General features: G+C 41.3%; 2 protein-coding genes across 3 annotated transcripts in view; one reads left to right on the top strand and one right to left on the bottom strand.

Moving 5' to 3' along the window:
* Positions 1-627: 627 nt before the first annotated feature.
* Positions 628-19,483, bottom strand: ATG4B (autophagy related 4B cysteine peptidase). Its single transcript, XM_081006624.1, has 13 exons — positions 19,329-19,483; positions 13,029-13,127; positions 12,442-12,513; positions 10,340-10,438; positions 9,663-9,764; positions 7,619-7,691; positions 6,975-7,054; positions 6,299-6,495; positions 5,938-6,016; positions 5,251-5,396; positions 4,898-4,954; positions 4,004-4,097; positions 628-2,442 (listed from the first exon to the last, which is right to left on the bottom strand). The coding sequence occupies exons 1-13, from the start codon at positions 19,336-19,338 to the stop codon at positions 2,369-2,371; spliced, it is 1,182 nt and encodes a 393-aa protein (XP_080862750.1). The 5' UTR covers positions 19,339-19,483; the 3' UTR covers positions 628-2,368.
* Positions 19,484-20,051: 568 nt separating this feature from the next.
* The window catches only part of THAP4 (THAP domain containing 4), a 24,688-nt gene continuing 24,404 nt past the window's right edge, over positions 20,052-20,335 (top strand). Inside the window, exon 1 of one of the 2 annotated variants that reach the window (XM_081006609.1) lies at positions 20,052-20,204. In XM_081006609.1, the coding sequence (XP_080862735.1) occupies positions 20,122-20,204 (83 nt within the window). In that variant the 5' untranslated portion in view covers positions 20,052-20,121. The remainder of the gene's footprint in view (positions 20,205-20,335) is intronic. The other variant, XM_081006611.1, reaches the window with a different exon arrangement.

The raw sequence follows: 20,335 nt of genomic DNA, 5'->3' as shown, positions 1-20,335 counted from the left end.
TCCATAACCTTGGGATGACATACCCTGTATTATATAAGCAGGATCAATCTTCTTTGCTTCCTAGTGAGGTTGCCTACTTCTCAGCAATGCAGAAGGAAACCAGGAGTTTGGTCCCAGACTCAGTGACTAGAAGAGCACATGTTCAACAAGAGCAGTGAGGCATCTACCAGTGCCAGATCCTGTCCTATATTTTGCCCTTGTCACAGGATAAGTAGGGAACCGAGCATGTCCCAGGAGCACCCGTTGCATCGCACAAACTGGTGGGGAAATGCTCTGGCTTCTACAGAGATCGACCAAGCATTGTCAAGCAGCGTGCAAGGAGAGGCCCTGAGGGACTTGATTCTAGATGATCCTCAGGATCCCTTTCAGCTCTACAATTCTGATTCTATGAAAAATGCAGCTTTGGCCTCACAAAGCAAGCAGTACCAGAATATGGAGGAGAGAAGTGAGCAGAATGTTTCTTGCCACTCCTGGTTTGATCCTTCAGGGGAAGGGACTCTACGCTATCTTACAGAGCAGGCCAAAAATTTCATGGAATATGTTGCAAACAGCATTTGGTTATGACCCACTTTTCAATTAGTCTGACATTTCCGACTCAGCAGGGCAGAAGTACCAAAAATACAAAGGTTTCTTTTAACTTGGTTTATTTAGATACAAATTGAAAGCAGTTGATGAATGGAGCACAGCCCCACTTCCTCTGCCTCCTCTCCCTCCAAAAGTCTATGATCAAGAGAAGAGGAGAAACAGCAAGAGAAAGACAGCAAGTTATAACAATGACAAATAAGCATCATGGTTCAGACCTCTGCTATGGCAGCTTTAAGGGGCAATCAGACCTACTACCTACTACCAGTAGACCAGTTACCCCTAGATGCAGTTACTTTATAGATGGCTATACTGCCATCTTTTAGGCTGATAGCACTGCTGATAAATGCAGGAAAAAATGCTTTGTAAACATATTTGCCACCTCCAGCATCCATCAATGAAGCGACTGAATTTCAAAAAGGTGGTCAATACTTGGGGGTGGGGGAGTGGCGGGTCCTCTCCAGCCATTCTCATCTCTTCTAAACAAAGGTAGCTCTAATGCTATTTTAAGAGTACAGCAGCCACCATTTCCAGCCTAGCTGAGAGCTGGTAAATTAACATTTCAAGGCATCCAGAATCTGCTGAGCTTTTCTATAGAAACTAGTATACCTTACAAGTCACAACATAAAACTGAAAAGCAAGTGAACATCACCACGCAAGAGAAACTTAACCTTGTGTAGTGTATAAACCGGGGAAAGAAAGGGGGGGCCAAGCCTCTGGCAATAACCACGCCAGGCTTTTAATATCACAATTTTGGCATTAAAGCAAAGCATTTTAAATCCATGTAACAATCTCCGGATTTCATGATCAGAATCTAAAAACAAAGAGATGGAATCAAGAGAAGGAAGCAGAGGTACTTTCAATTCAAGTGAGCTGGTGGATGTTTCTACCACCACATTTTATTAAATAGCAGCCACCATATTTTTAATATGGAATAGAAAAATACCCAACAAATACAGGTTATATTTAATGAAGCCATATCCTGGTTAACTTGCCAGTTCTTCCTTTTGGATGTGCTGTGAATGGCCTCCAAGCTGAAAGAGAGCACTTGTCCAAGCCCTCCCTACTCTGTATACTGAAAAGCTATATTTGTAATTTTCGACCCATACTTCTTTGCTATGCATGATGAGATTCCGTGATTTCTAGAATGACACCACTGGGCAGAGTATGGGAGTTTAAAATGAAGGGCCATTTTGGAACTTAAAAGCAGTAATACATCTTTCTGGAAGCACTGTATCCGAGATAAATTAAAGCATGAGTAGCAACAGTTGATGCAAATCATCTTGTGAGAGCTTTTACCCCCCAATTTACACAGAACACATTCTGCTGGGCTAAAGAGACAGCTATTGGATAGGTGTCTGTATTTTATGCTGGTTTCCACATCAAACTACAAAAAGTGAGACAGAAGCAAATGGGATTTTAAGTTTTCCTTAATAACAGAACTTGTAAGAACCAAGCACTCAGAAGGACTTTTCCTATTCTTTCTTACCCTTTTGGCTTGCTAACATAAAAATAATCTTCAGCTCCTAGGAAACACTGCCTCCTTTTCCTGCAGGTACTCTTGCACAGAGAAAGCCTGACTAAATCTATTAAGGCCTTAAATGATGACCCGTTTCTTGATCCCACTGCAAAAAAATCCACTCAGCTCCAAGGCTGCACAGAATGCTGGGGTGGATGGGAGGCAGGGATGTCAACAAGCACCTATGAAAGCTGGTAGCCCTAGGCTCTCCATGGAGCTCCCCTCCCCCCACAACACATATTGGCAGAGTTAGCTTCTTATTGTTCTTTAAAGAGATAAGATTTCAAAGTCTTCATCTTCTGAATCAAAGAATCTTTCCAGTCTGTCTGCATCGGAAGAATCTGAAAGGCAGAGAGAGGTATAATCATAATTAATATAGTCCTGGAATTATTTGCACTAGCACATATATTTAGATCTATCAAGAAGACCAGGAACACTACTAGACTGTTTTTGGAACCAGCACATTATGGAAAGTTGCTTGTGCAGGTAATAGAAAATAACTGATCAGATAACATGCAAACGGGCTCTGTTCCTGTTATACCTGGGAGAGGTCAATGAATATTGTAATTTCCCTAGCTCTGAAGAGTGAGAGCATACTAAAGTGCTATGATGCTACACTCTTTATCCTGAAATAGCTATGCTTGTCCCCTTGCATATTACACGTGATACATACTACACAAAGCACAATACTTTGCTTTGAAAGTGTGAATTAGCGCCTGGGCACATTATTAATGACATGTGAGTCTCTTCACCATATTCCCCGTATAAGGTTAGATGCAAAAAACAACAACATTGCCATGGTGTCTATGATCCAAAGAGAACAAGTTCAAGTAGCTGGCAATGAGATTCACCATGTCCAGCTAATTTAACAAGTCCAGTTTGACATGAGTGGGCAACAGAAACACACAGATCATTGTACTGGCAAAAAATGTTAAACAGTCCCAACAGAAACCACAGAAAATGTTAGTGTACACTAAAAAGCAGAAACTCAAGCAAAGCATGCTATAATTTTATGATAAATATTAGAAACAAATTTCAAATCAGATCTGATAAGGATTTTCGCAAACCTTTGACAAAATTTAAAGTTTCACAATTTGGAATTTCACCTCAAAATTCAGATTCTGAATCTGACATCAAAATTAAACAATATTTGGTTTTTTTACCTACTCAAGAGATTACTTAAGGGTTATAATTTACTAAATATTGTATGCTGGTTGTCAAATATTAATTGCGGCTGTAAAATTATGTAATGACAATGTTACCAAATATTCTCCGTTAAAATTTGTAGAGAGGAGTTTTGGAGAGACCTAGGACCTAGCAAACCAGGGTTTATATTTCCATTCAGTCTAGCAGCTCACAGAAAGACCTCGAGTCAGTCAACTCTAACCTACTTCACAGGATTGTTGTGAGAATAACAGCAGGGGGAGACCCACATAAGTCACCTTGAGAAACAGTGGGATATAAATTTAACAACAACAAAAGGGGGATTTGTTACAGTTATAGAGAAAATAGTATTTAAAGGTAAACGTTTTCCCACAAGCAGGAATGGTGAAATAAGTAAAGCATTAGTTAACATTTTGCTAGAAGGGAGACCAGTATCACAAGCGTATGCATAATATTTCTGACAAGAAATAGGTTGGTCTCCTCATTCCTTCTAATGAAAGAAAGTGTGCCTAAATGGTCACTATGTCCCATCTGTCCACATAAGGGATTTCATTTCAATAGTGATTCTATATGGGGTTAAACATTCCAAAACTGCAACTGAAATGAATAATTTCAGTGGGCTTTCCAATGCCGAATACCTCATCTAGGATATATACTTTAGGCTAAGAAGAAATAAAAGCTACCACAACAATTATGCAATTGGAGTAACCAAAAAACAGTCAAATAGGCAAGCATTACCTGGAGTAAGATTCAAAACATCAGGACTAGAGAAGTGTGAAGGCTGGTGTTCAACCAGTTCAAACATTGGTAGGGCTCCTCTGATCAGTGACAACTGTTGGAAAATAATGGGAAAAGTGTACAACTAGCTGGTAATTCCTCAGTCAAGTTATTTCTAGGGTTTACCATAACTTGTAAATGCTGAGCAAGACAGTTTCACACTTTATGGATTTATTTTAAAAGCTATTGCTTATTTAATATCATTTTACAGTGAAATGCAAAGTATGTTTACTTCAAAGTAAGTTTGGATGTATTCATTAGGGCTTATTCCCCATTTTGGGCTGGTTACTATTAAAAGCTTGCATAGCATTGTAGCCTTAGATGCTCTTTTACAAAACACCATGACTTTTTAAAAAAATCCTGGAGGACGCAAATGATCAATAAATATATTAACAAATATATCTTTAATGGGGAACTTCACAGGAGGAGCAGCAGGCAAAAAGGTTTAAAAAGAGAAGCAGCTGAAACATTTCCCTAGTTAAGTACAACCTGAACGTTCCTTTGCCCCAGGAATGGGGAACTTGTGGCTTCCTCAATGTTGCTGGACTTCCAACTGCCATCAGCCCCAGTCAGCATGGCTAATAGGGAACAGGGTTAAGGGGAGTTGCATCCAGCAACATCGAAAACACCACAGGTTCCTCAATCCTGACTTATCCTAGATGCTGGTCACATGGCTATTAAGAAAGGCCCTGGTCTCAAAGAAGTCAAGCTAAGATCATACGGTCAACACATCTTTGCATTAATGCTAATTCTGTTCAAATGTATTAGTCAAAGCTGAATTCACTTCTATAATTTTTTAAAAGTTACTTGGGCACATATTATCCTTTTTTACCAAAGGACTTGCTGTAGACAAACCTTCTTTACTTGCTGGCACCAGTCATTGAAGTCTTCCTCATTGTTGCAGAAGAAGCCCTACAAGGAAAGGCAAAGTTTGCATCGGCTTAACATTAACAGAAAATGGAAAATGCCTTCAAGATCAGCAGGAATCGTGTCTCGTGTTCTGTGTAAATGAATATATCTTGGATATGTTTTGAGAAGCAGACACATTTTGAAAGCTAAATGGTTAGTATAGCGAGAAGATGGGAGGGAGGCAAGACAACACCACTGTCCTTGTAGGGAGAGGAATCAGCTGGAAACTAATGGAGAGCTGAAAGACAGTTAACAGCTGTCTCACAACGTGAAAGTTCACTGCAGGTGCACACACTCACCACTGCAATTGAAGGATCAAGCTCCGCAATGCTCATTCTGCAGGGTGGATGCTGACAGTGGAAACTCTCGTCAGGGATGTGGCCGCTCTCCATGGGCTCCACTGCAGGCTGAGTAGTGTGTGGGTCAAGATAGATTAATTCTTCACCTAGACAAAAATAGACGCCATAAAAAAGAAATACAATATTAGACTTCCCATGGGAAGAGAACGGATCAAATGTACGCTGTTGCTACATTTCAGGAAGATCAAGAATGGGAAAGTCAGAGAGGTCTTAAATACTTGCAAAAGGAAACAGTGAAAAATGGCGTAAGATGGTAATGCATGAGGGACCACTCAATTCAGTGTCTTTTTTCAGGGGGTACCCAAGGGCACACAGTACTGGCACCTCTTTTTTGTTATTAAACATTGTGGCACTTACTGTAACAACTTCATGGTGAGTTCTGGCACCTATTTTTCTAGGGGTGGGGGGAAGCACTGACTCTATTTCTCAACAATTAATACTTTATCTAAACCAAAATGATACACAAAGATTTGTTATTTAGCAAAGCATTCTTCTTTAATGGCAAGGCGTGCCATGTGACATGGCAATGTGCATCTGATAAAGTTGCTCCCTTGGTAGGCTTATAGCTGTACTCCCAAAATTTAGCTAGGTAACCCACTGATGTACTCACTGATGACAGTTACTCACCTACATATCCAATGAAATAATGAGCACTATTAGGTTTTCCTCCAATGACTCCTAAGGACTGAGGCATCATAAAACAGTGCTGGAAAACAGGCAGGCAATGAGTCACATATTAGCTGGCATAAACTGGAAAAACTACTCAAGTAAAGAACAATCTGTGTTTAGAAACATGGAGACACATGCTGGCCTGCAGATTATTCAGGAAAAGGCAGCAGAACACTCATTTTTAGAACAAATGTTCTGCCGCAAAGGAGGACCACCGCAGTGCACAAGATTTGCAAGGAGCAAGGTAATTGACAGCACAATTTAGGCATGTCTACTCATAAACAAGTTCTGCTCCCAGGTAAGTAATTTCCCCCTCTACCTTCAGTGTTTCAATGTAGGCTTCATTGATGTCTGTGAGACCAAGGCGAAGAGGTATCAGGAGCACCAAAGGTTTCCAGGACAATAGCCTGTCCATACATTCTGCTCCATCTGGATAACCATTGGAAAGCAAGTCTGATTCTGCAGCAGGAAATGCTGAAGCCCCAGGACATGGACAGCTGAGCTTGCACAGCCTTCCTATGAAGAGATAAGTCATAAGCAGAAACACTTTCAGCAAAAGTCTCAAAGAGCTGCCAAAAAACCATCCTTTGTGTTCACAGAATTTAAGAGTCGGGGCACCAACAATAGGACCTAAACTTTCCACTTTCCTCCAAGCACAATATGAAAGCACTCGAGAAGATTTCTGCTCTTGTCCTATTTCCGGCACCCACCTCTAACATGCCCCACCTAAATTAGTCAGTGGTCTGATATTTGTAAAATTCTTTCCCCTTTTTAAAAGAAGTGCCCTTGTTCATAGTTAAGAATCAGTTTCACTTTACAATCTGAAATGATGAAAGTTAATTGTACTCATTTGGCTTTTCTGGTTGGGTTCTAAAGCACATCCCCATGAGAGTCAGGAAGCATTGCTGTAACATAGACACTCCACAGTTCCATTCCATTCCATATAGATTTATTTCATCAAAAAGACAACACAGCCCCACAAAGGAAACACTTACTAATTTCCTCCATCACAACAGTATTGTCCATGGCTATGTGCACTGCCAAGGAGCTCCATGTATCAAAAGTGGCAAGTTTTCTAGAAGGAAGAGAACGAGAAGAAAGTTAGAGGCAAATGCATTAGAGAAACGAGAATCTGCCACTACATCAAGGGTTTAGAACACTTTGGAAATCCAGATTGCTACCCGGTGGTAGTCATGTAGCAAATATGGTACCCCAAGCCTTATTTTTCATATTATTTTAGCGAGCAAGTTATTGCAGCTCTTATTTCACAGGAGATGTTTCCCGTGTGTATAAAATACAAACATCATAGTAAAATGTCAGCGATGAGACATGGTCTAGGCTGGCCTTCTAATAACCAGTGAGGCAGAATATCTACGTAGTGTTATCCGCCTTCCCCATAGACTCTTTACTTATATGGAACCCTAACCTCAATCACCCCTTCCACTAATACAATACAAAATGCATATTGTGATATGGTGTAAGTCAGAACTGCATATATGTGTGTTGATTTGGATAAATGTTTTCTAATCATTCGATCCAAGGCAAATAATTCTAATTTTTAGCACAGTAACAGTTACTAAGAGTTTAGTGTACTAAAAAATAATAATACCCAAGACAGTTGGATTCCCTGAGCACTTACTTGAGTACTTGTGCAACTGTGTTTGGTCCATACCACTGGCCTATGGATTTCCCCTCTCCAACTCCCATCTGGGCTGCAACAGCAAACAGCAAACAAACCATAACTGGTCCATAATTTCAGTCAAGGCTCTTTCTGAAACACTATGGGTACTTCAATTAGTTAGCAGATACTTAGATTTTGCTACCTCTCTGGAGCCAAAGGCCCGTGAAATAATTGCAAAATGTATCAAGCAACAATCTGCAAACTCCTCAAAGAAGGCATATTAGAAGGCTTAGGAAAAGCGTTCTAATCACTATTGAAATGATTTAGGTATTAAAAAGTGGGGGAGAAATGCTCGTACTCTGTAATGCACAAGACATCTCCAGAAGCATCAAGGAAAGTACCAAAAATGTGCTTCCATGGGGAAAGCCATAATAATCTGACACAGTTTTTGTTGTTGGAAAAACCATTCTGTTTTTGAGAGATGCCAAGAACCCACAGTTCTCCTTAAATGATATTGCAGCTGCTTGGCATATTTGGAGACCAGGGCTATAACATGTTTCCTGCCTTCTCCATTAATCCCTAAGAACACATTTCTGTACCTTAGCCTTGAAAGCATTAGAACTTCTGTGTTTGCTACATATGTTTGGGTCCTGCCAATCATTGTGATGTCCATTGGGGCAACTCCTGACTTTTCATTAGTTACTCTCAAGCAGTCCTCAAAAATCTTAGAACGTGCCACACACAGAGAATCCATTGACTCTTTTTAACTGCTTGACCTCAGCCAAGCATATAAATGGGCGTTGACAGTCACACTGTCTGTTTTTCTTATCCTAATTATTTTCAGGAGTCTTGTTTACTTGGATAAATTAGTAGAGGACCACAGCATCAGCAGACTGAACTCAGTGGGATTTACTTCTCAGTAAGCATGCATAGTATCAGACTGCTCGTTTTAATTTAATTGTGATTCCTAATGAAGTTGAGAGTACCTAGTATCAGATGGTCACTAAATATGGAGGAGGTCCATCCATCCAAAAGTGGATTCACAAGACCATTTAGGTGATATATACAGCTGTCAGAGACAGACTCACAAGGGACTTTGTCTAGTGAAAACATTCAGCAAGAGTTGTTCTCTGGCACCAGATATAAAGCATACAGTTTTTTAAAATATACCATTGTCTTCATTTGTTTGTGAGCAGGACAATATCAGGGCAATATCAAAGGTCAAACCACAGTGGACTTTTTAAAAATTAAAAACAAATAGATTTCTAATGGCTCCCTAGTAATTTGATTGCTCAGAAGAAGCATGAAGATTTTGAATAGAAGGCTATTCAAGAAAGTCTCACTGGGTTTCACTTTGTGTGCATTTCACCCCACATTCTGTGAAGTAGATGTGCCAGGATATCTTGTTTGTATTGTTACAGATGAAAGGAAGTTGAAGGTCTATCTCACTGTACAGTAGCCTACCCTGTAGAGTAAAATCTCTTGATTAGAGCCTTCTTCTCTGGGACAAGATTTACAATAGGAAATGATAAAAGTCTAATTGCATGGGCTATAGTGTTGTCTACATGAGCTACAAAGGAAAAATACAGGTAACTCACTGACAAGTAAGTCTTCAGGAACAGTTCTATGCACCTGGTAGAAAGTCCCACTGAGCCCAATGGTGTTTACTTCTGAGTAGATATATATAGGATTGCACTATTATAGAAACGAGCATAATTCTGAAATGGCCCACATCTAGATCACCTAGTTCCATAAAATGTGAAATCTGAATCACCTCCTTCACCATGTTTCCTCCTCCTCCTCCAAAACTCACATAACGACCTCTCTTTCTGAACAGCACAAACAACATATGTTGTTTTGTTCATTTACAGCAACAGCAACAGATGCTTTGAATATACCATTGTCCTCATTAGTTGGCATGAGTTTACTGTCTAAACACAGTCCACATTCTTAGTATATAGTTAACAGTGCAATTTATAAGTAGTTTCCCTCAAAAAAATAAAAATTGGGAACTCCTTACTGCAAGGAAGGCATAGAAACACAGCATAGGTATCCATCTTACCTATTTGGTGGATTGAGTAGTAGCTGTCTTTTTTGTCAATGAAGGCATTTAGAACATTGTAATAGTTTTCCATTTGCTTCTTCCCTTTCACCCACCTCCAATCTGAGATATAGAAGATCTAATCAATTTTCTCAACTCCACACATTATTTGTTTTCACAACATCACAAAAAATGACAAAGAATATTGAAGACTATAATCCCGAACTATTAAACAAAACCATTTGGCAAAGAAAAGGAAAGCAAAATCAACATTTTACTTTCCAGTGTGGTCTCTGGGTAGCGAAAGACACCTCAGTCTTGTTTTAACACCCTCCAGTTGAGTGTTTACTTGCATTCCTGTCATGTAGCACTAACAGCAATGATTTATTCCTACTGTGACAAATCCATGCTCAAAGAACACTTCACACTGCAAGGAGCAAGCAAGTTGACCCACCACCAAAATAACTGTAGGTTAGCATGTCCCTTGTGAATTGCACTTTTACCCAACATAATATCTATTATGAAGGAGATGGTGCTACTAAGGCTGAACTGGAATATTTTATTAAGGGACAGCTTTATTGTCCAGTTCATCACAGTTTAAATACAGCTTTTAAAAGGCCTTTTTGGTATCTGAACACACAAACATATCACATTGTCACAGTACCATATTCATTTGTTTTGGGGGGGATTTGACTTACCTCTGCCTAAGTGTCTGCAAACCAAGGCCTGAGCAAAGATCATCTGACCGCACCTTAACATGCAGCCCCAGCCAGTGTCAGATGTAGGACCTGTTCCCCCTGCAACCAAAAAGAAAGAACAGAAACCACCCATAGTGGCACGTGTGGCATATGTGGTATGAGGCAATGTGATTTTTGCTGTATACCTGAGCAGGCATAGGTTGGAAAGCCCAGAAACCCGGCTATGGCTGTAATCCTATTTACATTTGTTGGGGTTAAGACCCACTGAACACAGTATGACTTATTTCTGCATTGGCATTCATAGGACTGCACTGTATCATATTGGTCTTCTCTTCAGCTCAGAAAAACAAATGCAAAAATTAGAGGAAGTAAAATATATTTATGTAACACACATACACACATGTTTTTATTGAATTGAACCCGGATTACACATAGTATTGGAAAAAGAGCTACAGATATTTTGTAGCCATTATAAGAAGAAACAACTTCTAAGTATACAAACTGAATGTCCCAATCCCCCACGGTCATAACTTGGGAGAAGGGTAATGACCCTAATTCAGTGTTAGAAACTGAGATATGAAAGCTAGTACTAAATGGAACGTTAAACCTAGCTTATAGGTGCAACAACGGAATGTCTAGGCACTTTTTTTTATAACAAGAATACAAAGCTGAAAATGAATGAACAGCAGCTAAAGTATTATGCTCATTTATGGCATGGCCCAGTCCAGGGGTCAGCAACCTTTTTCAGCTGTGGGCTGGTCCACCGTCCCCCAGACGATGTGGTGGGCCGGACTATATTTTTTTGGGGGGGGGGGGGCGGGAATGAACGAATTCCTATGCCCTACAAATAACCCTGAGATGCATTTTAAATAAAAGGACACATTTTACTCATGTAAAAACACGCTGATTCCCGGACCGTCAGCAGGCTGGATTGAGATGGCAATTGGGCCGCATCCGGCCCATGGGCCTTAGGTTGCCTACCCCTGGTCTAGTCCTTCCCATGCCCACCCCCCTAATATTCTTAAGAGGGTGTCTTCTCCAGTCTTCAGAGAGTAGCTGGAAGTAAGGGAGGCAGAAAAAGGTCCTCCTTTTCTTCCACTCTTCAGTTTTAATCTGAAATCTTAGGCGCAGTACTGCACCCAGAGCTCAGAAACTGCTCACACTAATGAAATTCCCAGTTGCAAAATGCACCTAGAACAATGGGAGTTTCGCACACTGCCCTAATTCAGTGGTAGAATATCTTTATATGCAGAGGGTCCCAGAATCAATCCATGGTATCTCCTGGTACAGCTGGGAATGTCCTCTGTCTAGAACACACTACACTGGCAATCAGTATAGACATTAGTGAGCTAGATAGACCAAAGGTCTGACTCAGTATAATGCTTTCCATGTAACCCTAACCCTATAAGAAAACATTAATTTCCACCTATACTTCTAATTATTATTTTTAACACCTTAAAATGGAATGGGTTGTCAACTTCTTGAAAATTCTCTCCATCCTCAGCATTCTTTAGAACTATCAACTTTGGCTTCCAGAGCATTTTTTAAAAATTCAATAGCAATGTCATTGAAAGTAACATATTGTCAAATTGTTTTAACTAATATAAGCTATTTTCCTCTTTTGCAAGTCAAGTATTGATCTATTTCATGTTTCTTTTCATCCCTAATCCGCCTTTCACCCAACAAGTGATCCCAGGGTATGGGTATACAGATATGCAACAAATAAATTATTCTGGGAATAGACTTCTAAGCATCACACACCCGCCCTCCAAAACAAGTTTCCTTTGTATTTTTCAACTTCTGCATTCTTTTTGTGTTTCCTGTTTTCAAGGTGGGAGCACATTTCCTTTTTCTATGAATACCAGAAATAGAATCAAATGTCACATCACAACAGAGGAAGAAGTGAAGTTGCTTTCCAGAACCTAGCAGAGCAACATGCTTCTATGCCACCCTCCAAAGAGCAGAACAGGGCTTTCAGATTTTGGGAGCACAACTCAACACATGATCCCTGCTGTCATCACTGGGCTAAGGGACAATTGGGTACAAAGAAATAAACCACCTTCATTTATGGTGTAACATAGTGAATGAACTCTCCTACTTACCAATGGCAGGAAAGCTTTTTCTGTATGTGAACCAAAGACGAGAGGTCACGTCTAACAGGATCTCCTCTTTCTCTAAAGAAGTGAAAACACCAAATGTCATTTTTTCTGGAAGTGCGTTGACACTGTGCTGATTCAGTGGTACTGTCACTGAATTAATTAACCAAACCAAGAGAAGTTTTTTTTAAAAAGTGGTTCCTTTTAGGGAGGTTAAGGAACCTTTTAGGTTCATCAGCTCTCTGGACTACAGACTACAAAAGTTACAAGACAACTAAGCCAAGACTAATACAGTATGCATGTGGGATAATACACATTAACATTTCATCTTTTATTGGGAGCTCTCTCTCTCTCTTTATTTTAGCCTTTAGATTCCAGAGCCTAAGCTCATTCAGGAAAATGGGGAAGGAGGATGGACTGTACATCGGTATTTGAATGATGACTGTTCTCTCTATGAATATTCAGTGGAGGTAGTTAAGAAGGGAAAAGAGAAAGGCAAGCTGTTAAATCAAAGCCACAAACATATACCCCAAGCCTTCAAAAAGTAGAGTTAGCAACACAGCTGACTGGAGTATTTATAGCCCTTCAAATACCTGTTAATACACTATATTTTCTCCCCAGGATCCAAACAGGCTCTTTGGTTTCCGGGAAGTCTTCATACTCAAACCTGAGAGTATCGTACGTGAGCGTAGCTGTTCAAAAACAAAAATACACAAGACCGTCACTAATCTTTTGAGGCTTTTGTCCCTGCATGTAAGGATCAACACGTAGCTAAGGTTTGGAGGTTATACCTACCAAATTTTTGCAATGCAGTTTCCTTACTCAAAGAGGTATTAAAAAGATTTTTTTTAATGTGTGGTTTCAGATAAAATGCACATTTCTAAATATATTTTGGGAGAAAATAAGTTCAAAAATCCATATTTAAATGTGCATTTTCATAAAGATTTTTAAAAGCACCACACCAACATAGAAAAGAATGGATTGATAAATGCACGCTTATGAACTGATCTGCCCATCACTAATCTTAAAACCTCAACATTTCATTTCTTCCTTTTCCAGCATATGTAGACACAAGACAAGCCAATAGTGGGAGTGGCCTCATCATCATTACTCACACCCAAACACACAGCAAAAGAACCAGTAGCCAATTTATGAACAACATGACACACATTGCTCCATGTCAAGCTGAATTTTCTGTTCACTGTCTGCCAAGATAGATACTCTGCTGGAATCCAGCCACTTACATCTAGATTCTGGTCTTTCATTGTACGTTCTCAAGTGGTTTTCAACCGGTGGGTCACACCAAAGCCACCAGCGGCACTTTTTTCGGTTTCAGGTTTTTTTGAGAAAGAACAATAAAGATAGGAGGAGCAACAGGAGATAAGGTAACAGAGCAAGAACAACTCAGAGGGAAAAAGCTGAAGGCTACAACTTTCCTTGAGTTAGATGAGAAGAATATTATGCAATTTTCAAAATTTACACACTTCACTCCTCATAACCCTTCAGGGATTTAGGCTGCAAGGAAGACTCCCTCATCCCCAGAAGTGCTATTTCACTCCCAATTTACAGATTAGGAACCTGTCTTACATTTCACTTTTATTGGGAGCAAAATAGACACTCCAACACTTATTCCACGCTACACTGCCAGAGGGCCTTCTTAGCAATGGTGTCCTGGTTGTGGAACACTCTTCTCTTGAAGCTTGGCTGGTGTTTACTTTGCCTGTTTTGTGGTACCAGTTGAAGACAGAACTCTTCCTTTAGTCTAAGCAGTGGGTCCCAAATGTTTTCGTACCTCCCCCTTGGTTCTAAAAACTCCTCTCCAGTGTCCCTTATCTTATCCCGTAAAAAGCATTACTCAGAATAGCAGTTTGCACAACCCACTAAAGAAGATACTCGCACAATAAAATTCAAAACAGTAACAACTGCACATTTACCGTATTCAAAATCCAATTCAAAATATATAGTTTAATTAAGTCGGCAAAATTGACGACCCTGATCCAAAGATACCAGCTTTTCAAAGGCTGATAGTCATTTACACCTGCAGTGCCCCTGCCTCTTGTGCTCCCCCCAGGTAATCCCACTGCCCTCCCAGGTGGGCACCATCTAGCAGAGGAACTGCCTTACACTTAAGATTGAGGGGCCCCAGTGCACATTGCAAGTGTGTGACATCATGCACACGTTGCATTGACAGGAGAAGGCAGAGCCCAGTGTGGCATGGCTTCCTCTCTCATGTTCAGGAGGAACCAGCCACGCTCGGCTCCTCACTCGGCCTCCTCTACCCCCTCAGCATTGAGGGGGCCCGGCCCCCTGATTTCGAGGGAGTTGAAAACACTTCCAACCCCTAGGCGTTGGCATGCCTGCCACCCACTTTGAGAACCACTTGTCTAAGTCACCGGAGTATATTGGGGTTTACATGAGAGATGGACCTGTTTAAATGCTTTTTAACTGTATTTTATTGACATATTGTATTTTATATTGTTGCAGCCTACCCTGGGATCCAATGTAGGAAAGAAATCTGATAAACAAATATAACCGTTCCCCAATTTACTCATACAGTGGTACCTCGGGTTAAGTACTTAATTCGTTCCGGAGGTCCGTTCTTAATCTGAATCTGTTCTTAACCTGAAGCACCACTTTAGCTAATGGGGCCTCCTGCTGCTGCTGCGCCGCTGAAGCACGATTTCTGTTCTTATCCTGAAGCAACGTTCTTAACCTGAAGCACTATTTCTGGGTTAGCGGAGTCTGTAAAATGAAGCGTATTTAACCTGAAATGTATGTAACCCGAGGTACCACTGTATCTGCAACAGTAAAAGTAACAAGATGAACAAGTAGCAGGAGGCTGAAATCTATAAAAAGAAAAAATTCTAGGCCTCTTTAGCAACACCAAAGGAACCATACAGCCCTTTCCTAGGAATCTGAATCAACATGAACAAATCAAGGTTCTGAAGCAAATATGCCCCTCAGTGTCACACCTTTCTCTCCTTGACCTTCTTCATTTTGTGTAGTCAAAAAATCAATAGATCTCCAGATCATACATTCAGTTCAAATTTCACATGCTCTGCAGCCTCACCTTAGAGGGCATCATGCCCCTCTGCTTGTTTATTATATTCTGTTCCCAGACAGTGAGGATGGCCATCAAGTCACATATCAATAATTCCTCTGCATTAAGATGTTTCAATATCAAGATTGATATATATTATAAACCACGTGATACTGTGGTCAAGAAGTTAGTATGATGATAAGCAGCAGAAAGATGGTCCCAGCATACACAAGCACATGGTTTAGATTATTAGCTTGTTGTGCCAGCTGCAGTATCTTTCATCTGTTGACTTCTATGGGGCTGCTCTGGAACAAATAACTTCTGGCAACCTTACCAAGTATACAGTACAAGGAAAAACTCTTGTCAGTTAACTGTGGCAAGGAGTCAGAAAAGCAATCAAAAGGACTCAACTATACATAGAAAGCTAAAAGATCATCCAGGAGATGGCAACCTGCTGCTGCTGATTATATTTATTTTATCCCCTCCCCCCCAAAATTAGAATATTTGGGCAGGAAATAAATTAAATATAATTATTTGATTTATTTTGCATTGAGCACACTGACATCCATAAAAGGGAGAGTAAAAATCCCCCCTCCTCTCACCAGAAGCCACGCACTGTAAGTATTATTATTTCTATTCTATTGTATGATCTTCACTCATTTTTGTTTAATATCTATTTTTTTATTCCCTCAACTGGCACCTCATATATTATATCACCATACTTTCTTTCATCCAGAGGAAATAGGACTCTCACAAACATAGTTTTAACAAAGTGGAAGCAATCAGGAAGTACAGATTTGTAGTGATGCAGTCAACATAGTTTTCTCTATTCTGGACGTATTATGTTATTATTATTGGGAATTTGTAATGTTTGATGTTTTAACGTAGTTTTATTTTTCTGTTGGGAGCTGCCCAGAGTGGCTGGGGAAACCCAGTCAGATGGGCAGCATACAAATAATAAAATTAGTAGTAGTAGTACTAGTAGTAAATAGTCACAAACCGGCAAAGAAAGCATCCAGTTTATTTACCCCCATCAATATTTGTTGTTTTCACAAAAGTGACTCAAAGTGACTTAAAACAAAGAGATGCCATCTTATCAGGAAGGGTGTTCCACACAGTGCGAGAACTGGACATTTAATATGGCGGCACCTACCCTTTGGAAATCCCTCCCATTATATATCAGACAGGCAGAGTCTCCATTGTCAGCATCTGAATTTATTTGAAATTGTTTTATATATGCAATTGTTTTAACTGTTTTTATTGTGTTGTGAAATTGCTTCAATAAGTTTCATAGGAAGCAAATCCAAAAATAAATAAATAACACAGGCCAATTACCACCATTATAGGCTATTCATGCACAGTTATTTTCACTGGTCAAAGCAGGAGAGGTTTACATCGCCTATCCGGACACAGCCATCATTTTTACAGACAAATGATTCTATATTACACGTCAAAGGAAGGACAAAAAATGAAATATAACAAGGAACTGCCATTACACTCTGGGAAATGGTACATCATTCTCACAGCTGTCTGTGAACCTAGGCAACATGAAAAAACTCAAAACCACTTGTTCTATCTGCTTTGCAACTTCCACAGCTAGAATGGCCAGGCTTGATAAAGAATGGCCATTGTTAAGACTCTTAGTAATGAGAAAATCTTATTCATGTCTCAATGATTATAGTCAAAGATCAGAACAAAATAAACTGTTAGTGTTTCTGGAATGCCAAGCTACAATAAAGAAAGCAACCTCAATTACTGAGCCATCACTTCACTAGCTCAAGAGCAACTTCTTGGGCAACTGATCCTTAGCAACCGATGTTAAAATAAAGTGTTTATCATAGTGCCAGTTTCAAGAAAGTAAGCAAATTATTGGTTAGTGTTCAGGCACTGGAGATAAGCCCAAATTCTTAAATATGTCAAAATATGACTGGGATGAAATTGGGGAAAATCTTTTTAAAATTTACCACCACCAAACCCACAAAGGCCCCAGGATGCCCTTTTGCATGACTTCAGCATGTGACCAACCAACAGAAAACAGAAGAGCAAAACTGTAAATAATAATAATAATAATAACAATAACCTTCCACAGGTGGCCAGTAGGTGCAGTGGCTAGAGAGTTGGATATGGGAAACCCAATAACAGCCAAAGTAGTCATGACATTATTACCACCATCAACCCTTTTATGGCTGTTTGCCTGTTTAAAAAATAGCTTGCACACAATACAAACCCAGCTGGACTGAACCACGGCATGGAGGAAAGGGTGACTTTATGCCTTTGCCACACTATAGTCCTGAAACAGCTCTCACACACCAGGTATTTCTAAAAATCAAAAAACCACAGACACAGACAGACATACTAGGACAAACTGTGTTAATAGTTTGGTCTTTAGCTGTAAAGCTCACTCTGTAGTGCTGGACAGATTACTATTTTTCAGTCTAGCCCATTTTACAGGGCTTCTGGGAGACTAAAATACCACTCTGAACCCCTGAGAGACCAGGCAGAATACAAATGTAATTTTTAAAAATGTGGCTGACATCAAATACACAGCAAGTAAAAGCCAACAATTTGATCTGAACTAGGAATCTTCTTCCACAAGGCAAGTGATCACAGACACAATTCTGAGTTGCCCTCAAGCATTCTGGCTGAAGGAAACAGGTTACCTGCAATCAAATGACTCTAATACTGTATTGCAACTAATTCTAATTATTTTCACTTCATATGGCTTGATCAAATTCCAACAGATAGGGCTGCCATGGAATAAAGAGCACATATTTTTGTAGGGTATTTGTATAGTTTTAGGAGCCATACATTTCCATACCATGATGGATTCAGAACAACTGATTACTACATGACAGTTGATCAGTAGGGGTATGCCAGTAGTGGGGGGAAGAGAATACTGTGCATTTCTGTCAGAAATGATCAGTTATCTGGGAGGCACCTAGGGGCTTTCAACAAAGTTCAGTAGGGCACAGATTTAAGAATGTGTGTGTACTTGCTTAAGTTATCTTATTGGGGGGGGGGGGACCTAAGAACTTCAGTCCTTGACTATCACATGTTTTTCCACCTACTGGGGAAGTTCAAGGAGGGGATGAAGAATAAGAGAGTTACTTGATTCGCTATCTTATTCTTTACTATCCTCACGGTTTTTCCATCTTAGTTGTAGCACTTTGACATAGTATTATAACCAGCTGTCATGGAGCCACACTGTCCCACAATGCCCCAAGGAGAATCCACTGCAGCAACATGTCGGGGAGCAAAAAAACAAAAACAGACTTTCAGCTTACAAGGCCTCACACGCAAACTTCACCAACTCCCACTAATTCCCAAGTTCTTGTCAACTTCATAAAACTTTTAACCCTGGCATATTTCACTAGGTCACAGCACCCACCGGTGATGAAGCGTCAGCACTGTGGACTGAAAACACCATTCTATGCTAATGCTAGGAAGACAAAAAACAGGCTGGCTTGGGCAGGGAATGCATAAATAGCATACAATGCCATAGCAAGCGGTGTGTGTATTACAGAAACGAGACCGGGAGGCGAAGTACCACGTTTGCCTGACTCCTTTTAACAACTTTACCCAATGACCTCTTCAATAAAGGAAGTGTGTCCCCCTCTCTTTTTTGAGACACGACCTCTTGTGCCCCCGACACAGAGCGCCCCCTTCCATCTCCCCACTCTTTCAACGACCCTCTCCCTAGCCCATCCCGCAACACCAGCTTCTCCTGAAAAACAGACCGATTCTCCACCCTTTCACACCCCAATCGCCCTGAGCCACAGACACAAAGAAAGCCCCCCGCCGGCCCCCGAACAGCCTCCCCATTCCAGTAACCCAGACATTTCCCTTCTCTCACCCGCGTCCATTCTGCCCCCGCTCAAGATTCAGGGGCGACCACGGCTGTCTCCTTACAGAAACAGACCACCACAACGGCGCACTCTAACCTACTCGTCTCGACTGTCCGACTCTCGCCCAATCGCGTAGCTCTTCGCAGCCCATCTGAGTGGCGGATAGGTTCGCTGAAGAGGTCAGTAAGCTCTTCTGCACCGCATCGCTTCCTCCTGATGCTAGGGAGGCGCCATCTTGTTGTACGGAGAGGGTGACTCTGCCAAACGGGCTCCTTCAGGTCCAACTTCGCACCTTTCTGAAGTGGGGGGGGGGGGGCGCTTTGATTTCTTCAGGATGTGCTCCCGACCTCTTCGAGTAGTACAACCACCACAGGATAGGAAAAGCTCAGACCGTGGAGGCCGCCATATTTGTGTACGGAACCTTAACGCCCCGCCTCCTTACCCCCCCACCTCTAACATTGCAGTGTCTAGGAGTTCACGTCACACTTCCATTCTAACCATATTAAAGCCCCACAACAGTCCGGCCGTCTTTCTGTGTACCTACAGTGAGGTAAAAAGCCGTTGCTGTTGTTTTTTATAAAGGCAAGTGTGCTGTAGATACACGTACGCTCTGAGCAAACGCCGCCTGAGGACCGCCCTGTGAAACGGCTGCTCCTTCCGTACGGAAGTGGCCGTTCCGGGTGCGGCGAGGCGGCTGAGGTGACTCGACAGGCTGCGCCATCTTGTTGTACGGACGCGGAGCGGGGGGAGGAGGAGGTGGAGGTGGGGGGAGAGGCAGGGCCGCCCGCGCGGCCTCCCGAGATGGTGATCTGCTGCGCGGCGCTGAATTGCTCCAACCGGCAGGGCAAAGCTCCCCGGGGTCGAGCGGCCGTCTCCTTCCACAGGTAACCAGGGGGAGGGCAGGGACAGGTCGCACCTGGTGCTGGGAGGGCGACTCGAGCACAGTCCTGCCCATCTCCTTCTCCGTGACATACGTCGGGCAGGCGGGCGAGGAGCCTCCTGCTTTTCCTCCTCC

This window comes from Podarcis pityusensis, assembly GCF_964106645.2.
Source record: "Podarcis pityusensis genome assembly, chromosome: 5".
Classification (NCBI taxonomy): domain Eukaryota; kingdom Metazoa; phylum Chordata; class Lepidosauria; order Squamata; family Lacertidae; genus Podarcis; species Podarcis pityusensis.
The sequence above is the reverse complement of the archived record's forward strand: the minus strand, read 5'-3'. Positions and strand labels throughout refer to the sequence as shown.

Coding starts and splice junctions, on each gene's coding strand:
- ATG4B (XM_081006624.1), bottom strand. Junction 7,055..7,618: donor ACAGTTGCACAAGTACTCAA/GTAAGTGCTCAG, acceptor TCTTCCTTCTAG/AAAACTTGCCACTTTTGATA. Junction 6,017..6,298: donor CCTACATTGAAACACTGAAG/GTAGAGGGGGAA, acceptor CCTGTTTTCCAG/CACTGTTTTATGATGCCTCA.